Consider the following 13,507-nt stretch of genomic DNA (forward strand, 5'->3'; position numbering starts at 1 on the left):
TAGGGCAATGAGTACCTTCCAAAGCCTATGAATAGCCATTTCTTTGTCGGGGGCCTGGACATGGCAATACAAAAGTTTATCCTGCAATCAATGGCATTTCAGGGCTGCGCTAGGTAAGTATGTTGATCAAGCGCTCACGGCTGCTTCAGCTGCTCCATCTGCTTCCCAATCTAGTCTCTCCCTCCAAACTAGTCACACTTCTCGCACCAACACGACTTATAGGGTAAGGTGTAATTTAGTGACAACTTGGAGCGAACTCGGTTACCAAGGATGTTGCGGCTGACGGCCAGGGCGATGGACCAGCTCGTCTCCAACCACGGTTTTCGAACTCTGAATGCGTAGGTTGGCAGGTAGAATGCTACCAGTAAGCCCATCGCAGTTCAAAACACTATCTTAACGCCTCGCAAAACTACCACGGGGGATCCTTCAGCTCAATTCATTGGACTTATACCCGAGGCACCGTGCAATACTGGGTGGATGCCCGGAGTAAGCACTGCTAGGGCGGCTGACCGATGTTCTGGCCTGTACCAAACCGGATTCAATTAGCGAATTGGAGACTTTGCGGATATAATGCTCGAACTAGACTTGGGCCGTTTGGGGAGTTCAAAAGATTGGCTCTGTAAGCAAAGATGAAAGACGTAGCTTTGGCGGTAGTACGTAACCCCGCACGCCTGATAGTCTTAGCCTTGCATTCCAGAGCTTCGGAAGGCGTACTCTAGTAACACCCTTGGCGAACACATGTATTTCGAATGAGTTCCTACATTGATTGATCTCATATCGACAATTCAGACTATTGATCGAACATGTCTCTCGAGGAACTGACCAGCAAATCCTATGGTATGTAAAGGTTCCTATTTCTCTCACTGCACTATCACGAAGCGGGAAGTCTAATCCTGATAACGCATTGCTAACCGTCTGGCATCTCTAGACTACGTCGTCTGTGGGGGTGGTACGGCGGGTCTAGTCATCGCAGCTCGTCTCACGGAGGATCCGAACGTTACTGTGGCAGTCCTGGAAGCTGGCGGTAATGGGCTTAACGACCTCTTGATCGATGCACCAAACATGTTTACCCAGCTCTGGGGCAAACCCCAATATGATTGGAACTACAAGACTGTTCCACAAGTACGTTTCTGGCATGTTGCAATTGCTTTTGCCTAACAGCTTTGCTAGGAAGGTACAGTTGGCCGAGTGCACGGCTGGGTTCGCGGGAAAGTTCTCGGCGGCAGCAGCGCTGTCAACTACAACATGTTTAGGTGAGCAATCCTCCAGTTACAGCCGGATGTATCGCAAATGCTAACTTTGGTTCAGTATGGCTTCCAAGCAGGATCTGGACAACTGGGGAGAGCTTGGAAACAAAGGCTGGTCCTTTGACGATATGAAGCCTTACTATCGGAAATTTGAGACATATCACCCTGCATCGGAGACTTTAGGGAAGGGAGTTGACGACAAATACCTTGACAAGTCACTTCGTGGCACCTCTGGTCCAGTTCATGTTAGTAGCCTATGTTTACTTATCATAAACACTTTACTGACGAAACCAGATTTGCTTCCCGAAAACTGATGTCACCTGGGGCCAGGATGTGTGGCCTAAAACTATAACGAACGCCGGATACTCACCCGCAAAGGATCCTCGCACTGGCTCAGCTATCGGCGGCTTCAACCAACTCAACACTGTCGACCCCGAGCACAACAGGCGAAGCTACGCCGCGAGAGACTACTACGAGCCTAATGCGGATAGACAAAACTTGACTCTCATAACTCATGCGCTGGTCTCCAAAGTCGAGCTTGAGACGACCACTGGACAAGTCAAGGCCACTGGCGTTCACTTTACGGTCGATGACACTTCGCACATGATGAAAGCGAATAGAGAAGTTATCATCTGTGGAGGAGTCGTTAACTCACCGCAGCTCCTTGAGCTTTCCGGCATCGGATCACCTGCTGTACTGAAGAAGGCTGGCGTCGAAGTCATCATTAACCTTCCAGGTGTGGGAGAGAACTTGAATGATCATACAGCGACTGGCCTTTCACTAGTAAGTCTATACACTACTATAGCGAAATTCCAGATACTAAGCTTCATTAGGGTGTTAAAGATGAATACCCCACCGCCGAAGCTTTAAAGAACCCAGCCATCATGCAGCAAGCCCTAGAAGCATACATCACCCACAAAGCTGGCCCATTTGCGGGAGCGCCTACCACGACAGGTTTTGCTTCCCTTTCAAAGATCGAGCCCGACTTTCCAAATGCAGAGTCGCACATCCAATCGCTCCTTCAAGAATTCTCAAGTAAGCATCCAGACGCCGACCCTGCAGGTCGCGATCCCATGCTTGCGCGCCAACTCCTCGATCCCAAAGAAGCAGTCTGCCAGATTGTCATGCTACCTACAGGTATCCAAGCAAATCTTCCAGATAATGCTGCCGCGTTGTTCCCTTCCGAGGAAGACGGCATGTGGTGTACAATGGGTGCATGTAGCACGCGTTCCCTATCCCGTGGTACCATCCACATCAACTCCTCAGACCCAACCACGCACCCCACGATCGACCCAGCATACTTTTCGCACCCCCTCGATCTAGACATGATGGCGCGAGCACTCCTTCACTGCATATCCTTCACAGCCGTAGAACCGTTTGCCTCGGTCCTCCGTCGAGACGCCGATGGCAACCTTATCCTGGCTAAATCTTCTGGCTCGCTGCCCAAGACGCTAGAAGAAGCCAAGGAATTTGTACAGAACAATACTGTGACGGAGTATCATCCTATTGGTACTTGTGCTATGTTGCCGAAGGAGAAGGGTGGTGTTGTGGATGAGGAGCTGAGAGTCCATGGCGTGGATGGGCTGAGAGTGGTGGATGCTAGTATCTTTCCGACGCATGTACAGGGTAATATTGTCAGTCTGGTGTATGCTGTTGCGGAGAAGGCGGCAGATCTAATCAAGGGCGCGAGGGTCGAAGGCGGACATGGTATGGGCATTGTAGAGAGGGTGGATAGTCACAATGTGGGGTAATCTGAGAACGTGTGTTGCATTTGCTTATATAGGAATCATGTCAACTCTATATACACTGAGGATGTATGAGACCGAACAGCAGCAACCTTGTTGTCCAATGCGCACCCAGATTAATTTCAGGGCGCCTACTGTCCACTTGGTGAATGCCGATACGCACTAACAAGAGGAACACCGCTCTAATGAGAAACAGATGCCAATAATCTCAATTCACGAACTTCAACCTCTTCTCCACCAGTCAACTAGATTACCGATAACACTGCAACCAAAACATGGTTTTCGTATCGCGATTGCCGCAATGACGTAGCTCAATCTTACAACCCCCTTGCGCGTGCGTACGCCCAAGCGTTCCATTGAACGAACTTGCCCAATCTAACCCGACAGGAGCACTGCAACGTGAAACCTGCTTTGTCCTTTCTTGTTGTAGGACGCGACAAATTACCGAAGCCATCACCGTATAAGCGATCTAGTTCCTTCTCATCCCTAGTCTTCTGAATTCTCGTTCACGTCCACATTTACATTGACGAGTTTCCCCAACAGTAGCTGTTCCCGATTCTGCGATTACACTTGATACGAGTCCGATCATCCAAGCAACAAACACCACAGTAGCAGCAAAAGATGTCGACACGCAGGTCCGGTCGCGCGACCAAAGAAGTCAAATACACCTCAGCGTCAGAAGGCTCAGATTTCGAGGACAAGAAGAAGAGGACCAAGAAGACTAGCACCACCAAGAAAGCAGCCGGAACACCAAAAAAATCTACCAAGAAGCGCGCCGCGGAATCTGACAATGGCGATGCTTTCACCAAGGAAAATGGCGCCACAACAACCAACACACCCCCCAAACCCAAGCGCCAAAAGAAAGACTCCGCAATCCTCGCTGCGGACGCGCAAGAAAAACAAGCCAAAGCCGACAAAGCTGCGCACAAGAAAGCATGGCAAGACTGGCTCGCTTCCCACGATGTCGAGGGCGAGATGCTAGAAGAAGAGCCGGGCAAGGAAGAGAGTATCACACAAACTGATGCACTCAGGAAGTACGGAATGAAGAAAGAGGAGCTGAGTTCGCTGCTGCGGTTCGAGAAGAAGAATCCATTGTATGGAGGTACGATGAAGTTGTTCCTCGAGGAGGATGTGAGGGAGTTGGCGTTTAGGAAGATTGGCACCTTGGAGGGAGTCCAAGGAAATGACGAGCAAGTTGTCAAGAAGGGCGAGGAGATGTGGACTGAAGAGCATGAAAATGATGTCGATGATGTCGATGTGCCTGAAGAGAAGGATACAAAGACTGAAAAGGACAAAGACAAGCCCGCAACACAAGATGACAAAGACGACAAATCCGCCAAAACTGAAAAGGCCAACAGGGAAGACGCACCTGCCGGAACCGAGAAACCAAAGAAGGAGAAGACGACAAAGCAGAAGTGGTCGGCATACATATCTACGCACTCTATCGACGAGGACCAAAAGCTTACTGAAGAACCATCAGACGTTATCAATCAAACTGAGTGTAAGAGCAAGTACTCTCTAACGCCAAAGGACCTGGCCTGCCTACCTCACTTTCCCAAGAAGAACCCGGCGTATGGGAATAATACAAAACTGTTCAAAGAGAGCGAGGTGAAGTCACTGGCATATAGGAAGATTGCGGTATTGGCTGGGGTGAAGGACGATGATAAGGATGATGAGGAGCTGTTGGAGAGAGGAAGGGAGCTCTTCGACGCGCAGGATGGTTTAGACAAAGACGAGAAAGTAGATGGTACCTGAGACGAGGTCACGAGTTTCAACTTATACTGAAATGGGGAACCCATAGAAGTTTGTGTAATTTCAATATTATGTATTCTCGCCTTTTACGCCGTGTACTCGCTTTTCATGTTCTACGTCCGGCCATGCCCAACCTGAGGGCTCCTCACCATTTGATAGCCTTCTTGAACACTGGCACCTCCTCGAAATTATCCACACTCCATTTCAACTTTCCGTCCCCTGTGACCCATGCACCTTGGTCGGTAGCTGTCAACCCTGTCTTCTCGTTCTCGCTAATCTCGTGCTTACTAGCACCGATGCTGTCCTTCGCCAGCCAGATTATGGGTGTTTTGCTCGTGAAAGCTGGGTTGAGGTATGCCTTCTTCAGGTCGTCTTCACTGTAGTCTAGTTCTTCGTCTTCGTCAAAGTCGCCTTCACGCAACCAAGCTTTCAAAGCAGTGTGGCTGCCGAAGACGTGTGGCTGCAAAAAACGGGCGACTGGTGAGACCATCTTCGACGGTACACGTGTCCGTTCGCTCAAACGATCGATCCTTGATTCTGCGTTCTCCAGAACGTCAGATTCGCCTTCTTCTGCTGAAGATAGCAGTGGTGCTTGCTCATTATCTTCAGATTCGAGTGCAAGATCTGCGGGTAGGTACTGTTCGAGTGGAGCAAAGTAGCGGTTCGTGGTATAGTTAAAGATAATAGTGGCGATGAGCAGGGCGACAAGCATAATTAGAGGACCAGTCGCGTTGCGTAAGCTGAAGAGACCGATGAGACAAAGCTCAGCGAGATAGACTCCCGTAAGGATCTGTTGCAGAGAGAGCGTATAAGCGTGTCCTTTGGTGTCGATCTTGGGCTGCGCGGTGTATAATAGTTGGTATCGATAACTCCAGTAGAAGATCACAAGACCAATGGCGGCGAAGCCAAGAACAAGGGGTGCAATGCAGGCGTAAACAATTGCTGCAAGAGATCAGTAAGGTACCATTTTTTGTATCCAAAATGACTTACCGATGATAACAAAGTTGCCATATTTTGGGAAGAGCTTGCCCCAAGCCATGCCCCTCATCGTGATGTAGCTGTTGTACTTCTGGCGGGGCGTCTTGTCAAAGAACTTGTCGAAGAACCAGAATGAGAGAACGTCGGTGTAGTTCAGTATGTTACTTGGGGCATTGGTCAATGCCTGGACGACGAAGTATGCGAGGTAGGTGTTTGATGCTCTTGGAAGACGCTCCGCGAGAAGCTGAGGTACCGAGCTTGGGTCTTGAATGATTTGCGATGCTACTGCCGCAGCACCTGAAGCAAGTGTTGTGACAAGGAAGACTTGCAGCACTTGGAAGACGAAGTACCACTTCAGCACCTTTATCTCGACAACAGTCTTGGTCGGCTCTCCAAACGTAGTAAAAATGTCTGCGCTATGTCAGCCAGCAATCAGTAACATGGGCCGTTGGAAGACACTTACACCTGAAGATGTTCGGTACATATCTAGCCAACGCGCTAAGTAGCAGCGGAGGTAGGAGACCACTGAGAAGGCTCATAATTCCTGACGGGATCTTATTGAGGAATGCAAGCCATTTGACGTTTTCAGCAAGATATTGAACGTTGGAAAAGGCACCGACTATGCCCACTGGGATGGACCAGAACGCGATTGTAGCGATTACAAGCGTTAGCGCGACGCCACTCTGTGATATACGACGTGCAGGTGCCAGGTTCAGGTTGGACCAGATGACTTCGCTTGGCGTAGTCCCTACGAAGCGAGGGGTGAGAGAAAGGATGTCAGCCGATGCGATCTGCTGGTATGCTCGCTGAGCCCCAGGTTGCGTGCGGAACTCTACGAAGACCGCTGCAGCTCCACCAAGACTCTCGGCCGTCTCATTCGACTCGCGAGCCTTCTCGATGTCTTCTTCTTTCTGTCTAATCTGATCACGATAGTAGCTGATGCTGTCGACCTCCTTGCCAACGACTGGTGTTTTGGATTTGTGAGTAGGTCGCAGGGATTTCTTCATCTGCTTTGGCAGTTGCTCGTATTTGATATTTCGGTTGTGGCTTTTTCCGACTTCCTTGTTAACGTTCAGGATCAAAGACATCTCAGCGCTCTCTAGCTCCTCGACTTTAGAGTTCCTTTCCGAGACGAGAGATACCAACTTCTCACCCTTAGTGACTGGCCAGATCCTGACTGCATCATCGCCGAAGAATCGCTGCATGTTGCCTTCGTCGAGAGCCGCGGTAGGTGCCGAGAGGTACAGTACGGTGCGTGATGATAGCCTCTTCGCGTTTGTCTTTGACAGGTTCCATGCTTGCCGCAGTCCAATGAGCCAGAGTCGTTCCCGCGCAACTGTGAACATAACAAAACTGAAGAATATCCAGGCTACAACAGCATGCGCGTAGAGGTGGTCCTTGTTCTCCACATTGCCAATGCCAAAGCGATTCAGCTCTTTCGATGTACCGCCACCGGTCCAGTTGGCAGGCAGAAGGATAGGCCAGGTAATAACAACGCCCACGATACAGATGAATATCAAGGTCCTCATGAAGCGAAGGAACAAGTACGAATCAAGCGATTGATGGTAAAGCATAAATTTATCCGGGACGGTCCTCATGGTGTCGACCCAGTCGAAGTAACCTGGCGATTTTGAACATGGTGTGCGATCCTTTTCTGGCACTGTGCCAATGTAAGTGCGTGGTGAATAGATCTTGGGAAAGCGGTGCCTGATGAGGACGAACGCGACCATATACAAAGTCGCAATAATGGCCGTAGGGATGAAAGCTGCAGCGAGTGCCGCAAGTGAAGATGGGCCGCTAGACTTTATGACAGGGTATGTTAGTACGCGTGTTTTGAGTAAAGTCTGGTTGTGGACGCAGATACGTACCGACTGGACATGGCTGGTGCCATGGTCTTTGGCAACGAACACCGTCTGGAGATCCATATTCGATATCCGTGGTCGAGCAAGAGATAATTAGTAATGTCTCATGTCGATGCAGGGTAGAGAATCGGAAATTGGCAAAGCGGAGGAGGATGTCTGCCTGGGTTGACTAGTGTTGTGGAGAGGGAAGGGTGAAGCCTGTCAAGCAAGGACGCCTATGACGTCGACGCGTTCGGGCGCCCCAGTCCCAGCCCCAACCCGAACCCCCGGATCTGTCCAGACATGTGCGACTCACTTTGAAACGGCAGCCCCGAAAACCAACAACACCAAGACCATGCGTGTCCAATTGGGCGCTGAAAATAATCGCAGGGTTTTAGGCATCCAATACAGGCAGTGCGCATGTGCTGAAAGCGGTCGAAATTATTACAATTCTATATATATGCGCCCACCTAAGCCAAGATAAACCCTTTCCAGTATTCATACAACATTCTATAACACGTGGTATCACGGTATCCAAACCTGTCAAGTACCCATAATTCAAACCCCCCATAAGCGAACCATTTCAGAAACACCTAACACCCTCGTATGCAAAGCAACAAAAGAGATACTGCTGGGCATACCTAGAGCCACAGCAGCCACTTGATCACTCCCATGGCCACACCAAACACTCTCTTGACAGACCCGACGAGCACAACAATGAGCCATAGACACCACATAAGTGCAACGAGAGCCCACTCAACTAGCATCCATCCAAAACCCCGTATCCAGCGCATCCTGCGTTTGCGCGTGCGGATCATCCGATCGATCTCATCGGTGATCTGCTTGACTTGCAATGGACCTTGTCCAGAGACTTCACTAGTAATACGCACAGCTTTGTCTCCACTTTCTAGGATACGTGGCATGAGGTCCGAGTCGACTGTGGACTGTAACGCCGAGATTTGGTTTGTGAGTTGCTGGATGGCTTTGTCGCGGAAGCTTTCGAGCGAGGACTGCAAGGCCTTGGTTGATGACTCAAGATCTTTGACTAGTATACGTGCGGCTAGGACATGCTCTTCCTTACGCGGGACAGGATAGATTTGCATTTTCGATGTAGCAGCAGCACGCGTAAGGAAATCGGGAGGTGGCTCCCTTACGGCAGACGCGCGGCGGGTGATCTCCCTTGCTTTGACGCCTGAGCAGACGAACAGTGCGCGGACGCGAGCGATATCTGCTTGGGTAACTGTATTCGCATCGTTCTTGTTCCGGTCAGCAGCATTATCATCACCATCGGCGATGCTCCAATGTCTCCCGCTAAGGCCGGGTCGAGAGCCACTGCGCTGCCTGTTTGCATCCCTTAGTCCAGTAGGAGGCAGACCCGTCGTGTTGTCACCAGGCCGAGCGAGCACTTGGTTGATTCGCTCTTGACTATGGCTCTGTGTAAGAGCGAGAGATCCTGTGGACGAGTTTCCGGATATTGTACCCAGATCCATGCGCGGTGGCAAAAGCCGATCAACTCGAGGCGAGCGACTGTTCTTTTGCTCTCGCGCCTGGCGCGAGATGTGATGCTCATAATCCGAGTCTTCATCTGCAATTGTGTGGATCGGGCGGAATGAAGGTAGCTCGAGATGATTACGTTCCTTGTTGGTGACGCTACCGTTTGTACCTGCTGTGACGGTTCGACTAATCGGTGGCCGTTTGGAGTGCTTTGCTTTGGCACGACCATCGTCGTCAAAGTCGACAGAGTTGCGGTCGGACATGGTGTCTGAGTCCGAGTCATCGGCTCTGTCTCTTCTGAAAATGATATCGCCGACTTTGGTACCCTCGTTTTTCACGCCCTTGAAGAATCGCGTGACAGCAGAATGTGGCTCTTGGGTCTCTCTGCGACGAAGCTTATCCGGGCTAGGCAAACTACTGACACTATCGTTCTTGCGGTGACCGAGTAGATTCATCACAGCGCCAGGAGCTGCTAGGATGGCTGTGCCGATATGCTTGTCGTCTGGGGTTTCCTCGCTGGTCTGCCGCGATCTTCCCTTCCTGTCTGTTCCAGCAGAATCTGGGCGCAGCTCTTGCTTGTGATCTCCGCTATGCTCATGGGAATGGAAAATAGTGTTGAACTTGCCCCGCTTCGCTTTCCTTGTCTGCGATTCCGATCGACTTGGAGGTGGTGACAGATCGCTGCCGATGTGTGGGAACCGTTTGGCATGTGGAGTATTTGGTGCCGTGCTGTCCTGATCGTCAAAAGATGATCGGGGTTCCGTGTCATCAATGGATAGATTGGGCTTCGTACGAGCCTTTGGCGGCATCTTGAAATTGCCACGATCCTTGATGTGTGCGAGACCATTCTTGAGTTGGGGAACTTCCAGCGAGTCTCGGGAAGGCTTGCTATCGGACGTAACATCTCCGTTGCGACCCCATTTATTTGGTGTATCTGGCGTGAAGTCAGGGGGTGATTTGGTCTCACTCAACGACTGTCTAGCCTGTTGCTCAAGAAGCAAGGCCAGCGGACCGATGTTATGATCTGGGTCCGTGACAATACGGGCTTTCCGTCTCCTAGTATCTGATTCTGACTCCGAACTATCAGTATCGTCATGGCTACGCAGCCGTGAACCCCGTCTCGAATGCTTGCCGCCTCTGGGACTGTCGGTGCGTAGGGCTGGGAGCAGCCTTCGCTTGCGCCCACGTTCGCTGCCCTTGTCGCTTTCATCGCCTGTCGTGTGGTCGACTGCGATGCTGGGCAAGCTATCGATCCAGCTCTTTCTTCGGTCCACAGAGTACTCTTTGCTTGCGCGGGGTGAGAAGAAGTCTTTCTGCTGCACCTCTTTCGGCGGGTATACCCTTCGGCCATAACGGTTCTCCACAAGCATTTTGTTGTCATCCTTTTCCAGCCAGTGCGCATCCGCGAGTAACTCTTGTGGGCTAAAGATCCAGCCTTTGTGAGGTCTCGCAGGCTTCTGAGGCGCAGGTCCCACTTCGTGGTCGTGGTGGATCTTGGGTAGCTGTACCGCATCGTCTCGACGGTAGCCGGCTCGTTTTGCCTGTTGTTCCACACGGTCCACCCATTCGCGTACCTGTTCAACGTCCTCGAATTCTTCTGATGAGTGATCGAGCGTCACACGCTCCCGAGCCCTGCTCCGGCGGTTTCGAATATATTGTAGAGGGTTGTACGGCCGGCCGAGCTCGTGCTGTTTGCCAGCATGAGATGGTACACGAGTGAGCTGCGCTTGAGGACTGCCTGGATTGTTGGTTGAGGAAAAGACAAAGTTGCCGGGAGCAGTAGCATCAGGCTTCAGAGGTGGCAGAAATTCCAGCAGTCGGAGATACTCCATGTGAAGCTCGATGTATGCACGTGCCTTCTCCACTCGTGCGAGCGTGGCAGCCGAAGGGTTGATGCTTTGAGATATCGGAAACGCAATGGATCCGCTTCTTTGCATGGAAGTAGACATATGGCGGGTGGGAGAGCTCTTGCCCATTGGGGATATATTGCGTGAAGTCCGCCGTTTTTCATTGAGATACTGTTTTAGACTGCCGCCAGCGCCATAGTTGGCGAAGCTGCCTTCTCGTTGCGAGCCAGAGGTAACTCGTGACTGGGATGACAGAAGCTGACCAGTGCTGATATGTCTCCTCCGGCTCTCGCTCAGGTTCAGGGCCATGTGTACCAGCTGATTGGGGTCAATGGCCTGCCGTGGCGGCGCGGTGTTGGGCGAAGGGTCTCGGTCATGGGCTGTGGGTTGCATATCGTATGCGCTCCTCCTAGTCTTGCCAACGCGCATGCGCTCGTCGTGTCGGTCCTGTGAGTCGGCGAAGTCGATGCGGGATGCTGCGCCAGAGGCAGAGCTGGGGCCATCTCTCTGTATATCCCGCGATAGAGGCAAGCTGCCTGCATCCTTCTCGTGTGATCCATGGTGTCGTGAGCTGCGCTTGCCCCCTTTGTCCTCCCCACGAGCCTCGTGGTTGCCATGCCGCTGCCGTGGCCCACTGGAAAAGTTTGAATCTAGGAGGAACCCACCAGATCTCCGAACGCGCTGCTTTCGACGCGCAAAATCTTCCTCGTGTACCGAGTCCCTAGCTAGCAAGGTCCCTGATGCTGAGCTTCCTGCGCCGTTGGTTGCACCTGTGCCGGGACGGGAATCTTGGCTTCGCCGCGGGGAAGAGCTCCCTTCGCCATTGTCGGTGTATGCGCCCGCGTTGCTTGCGATGTACGTGTGCGAAGATGTTGTCCAGCGGTCCGAGTCTCCCGAAGGCCGGCCATGACTAGACGGTGCTGACATTTCTTGAGATAGCGCCTATGTCACCTCGAACGGCCAGGGGGTCGCATGGCGATAACGACGACTGCTCGGAGCAGAGGTGTGCCCGTATGCCTTGTGTCGCAGCCAGGCGATGTCGCGACGAGATGCTCACGTGAGTACTCTAGGTCGCGATTCAGCGAAGGTATGAAATCATATGTGGGGTGAGTTGGAGCGGCTCGATGCTGTCCAGAGGTTTGGCCTCGGGTGGAGAGCACGATCGCCTGCACCCCTGTTTGTCACCAAAACGTCAATAGTGGGTCCGTGTGCAACGGCTTCTTAGCATGTCCTCCTGCGTCTTCAACTCATCAGGAGACATTGGGTTTCTTTACAAGGAGTAGGGAACCATGTGTTAACTGTCGATTTGAGTATCTCTCAGTGAGCACAGGATATCGTGTCTATTACAGGGGATGACTCAGGTAAGCTAATACACGAACACCAAATCCTTGCTCTCCAACATCGCACTCTCTGCTGCGAAAGCCATATAGTCCATGCATGGCATTTTCAGACGAGTTAGCTTGCTCTAGTACGCGACGGAACTTCAGGCGTCCAACGGTACCGGCGCTTTGGTAGCGGCTTGTCTTTCCTGTCTTAGTATCAACGGCAGTACTTTGGAGTAGGCTAAATGTTCATCGCGGCAAGGCTCCTGCTTCACGAAGAAGTTGAACGAAAGAAAGCGTGTACCCTCAGCACAACACAACGCGCTACATCGAGAGTACATGCGATAGAGACAATAGGATATATCGCTCCCTTCAGGCAGACAACCGGCATCCGAGATCTCTTGCATATCGATAGTAACCTTTGTGCTATGAGACCTGATTCACAGTTGAAAGGCGATTCTAGTAATATCCATTCGTCACTTTACCATGTGCTTCCGCGGCGCTCGTCAGCATTGTGTCTAGATCTGTACAGAGAAGTGTTTGAGATACGCTTGGTAAGTAATCGCGTCTCGGTAGTGTTACCGCTTGAAGACAGGCAAGTTTCCAGGCTCATGGTCTTTCATGATGTTACTATGGGCGTATCGCTGGCCGATCCGGACGTATTGTTGAGCCCCGTGTGAGCAAGTTCAAGTGTCACTCCAGTGGGTTGAATCGGCACCCAAATTCGGACTTTACGCTCAGCTCTTCTCCCGAAAAACCGACCGTGCGTCGTACTGCTTGCTGTCGACGGAGCAGGGTAACGATGACACACCTCGGCCATATTAGTTGTATTGTACCATACTCGCCTCCGCGGCGTGAGGCTGAGAGGCTGAGGGGAAAAGCAACATTTGGTTCGGAGAGAGGGGCAAGCCGAAAATGAACTGGTTGTTGACCAGTGCGACTAGACATAAGCGAATGCAAGAGTCAAGAGTCTATCCATTTGCTAAACCTCGTTGACCTATGCAGCTAGAAGCAGTCTTCATGCAGAAGATCAAGTCAGAAAGCTACGCAAGCCTCGATCATTTTGCGACCGTGGTTTTTCCTGTACTTCACAAAAGTGACGAGCTCCTCGAGACCTGAAACATGGATCCAGCCCCATACAGGCTAGAAGGCTTACGAATCGATAAGCGTTTCTCGTACCTTTTGCCTGCGTAGGGCGTGTGCTTTCAGCGTCGGGCGCGAAGGCTGACATGTAGCGCACTGGAGCCTGTCAGGGTAGCATCGGAACAACGTCCGAAGCGA

At 51.5% G+C, this 13,507-nt stretch overlaps 3 protein-coding genes across 3 annotated transcripts; 1 reads left to right on the forward strand and 2 right to left on the reverse strand.

The window, feature by feature from the left end:
• Window positions 1-803: 803 nt before the first annotated feature.
• ALTATR162_LOCUS9053 (uncharacterized protein) lies at window positions 804-4,747 on the forward strand (the record flags this gene model as incomplete). The annotated part of the gene is made up of 7 exons (XM_043316686.1): window positions 804-837; window positions 929-1,122; window positions 1,171-1,253; window positions 1,309-1,492; window positions 1,542-2,030; window positions 2,081-2,734; window positions 3,605-4,747. The coding sequence occupies 7 exons, from the start codon at window positions 804-806 to the stop codon at window positions 4,745-4,747; spliced, it is 2,781 nt and encodes a 926-aa protein (XP_043172621.1).
• A 142-nt stretch (window positions 4,748-4,889) lies between these two features.
• On the reverse strand, window positions 4,890-7,647 carry ALTATR162_LOCUS9054 (uncharacterized protein; the record flags this gene model as incomplete). Its single annotated transcript, XM_043316687.1, has 4 exons — window positions 4,890-5,686; window positions 5,735-6,133; window positions 6,186-7,524; window positions 7,591-7,647. The coding sequence occupies 4 exons, from the start codon at window positions 7,645-7,647 to the stop codon at window positions 4,890-4,892; spliced, it is 2,592 nt and encodes an 863-aa protein (XP_043172622.1).
• Window positions 7,648-8,204: 557 nt separating this feature from the next.
• ALTATR162_LOCUS9055 (uncharacterized protein) lies at window positions 8,205-11,831 on the reverse strand (the record flags this gene model as incomplete). Its single annotated transcript, XM_043316688.1, has 1 exon — window positions 8,205-11,831. One exon carries the CDS (start codon window positions 11,829-11,831, stop codon window positions 8,205-8,207), a length of 3,627 nt encoding a protein of 1,208 aa, XP_043172623.1.
• Window positions 11,832-13,507: the final 1,676 nt, after the last annotated feature.

Source organism: Alternaria atra (genome assembly GCF_907166805.1).
Source record: "Alternaria atra isolate CS162 genome assembly, contig: 29, whole genome shotgun sequence".
NCBI classification, from domain to species: domain Eukaryota; kingdom Fungi; phylum Ascomycota; class Dothideomycetes; order Pleosporales; family Pleosporaceae; genus Alternaria; species Alternaria atra.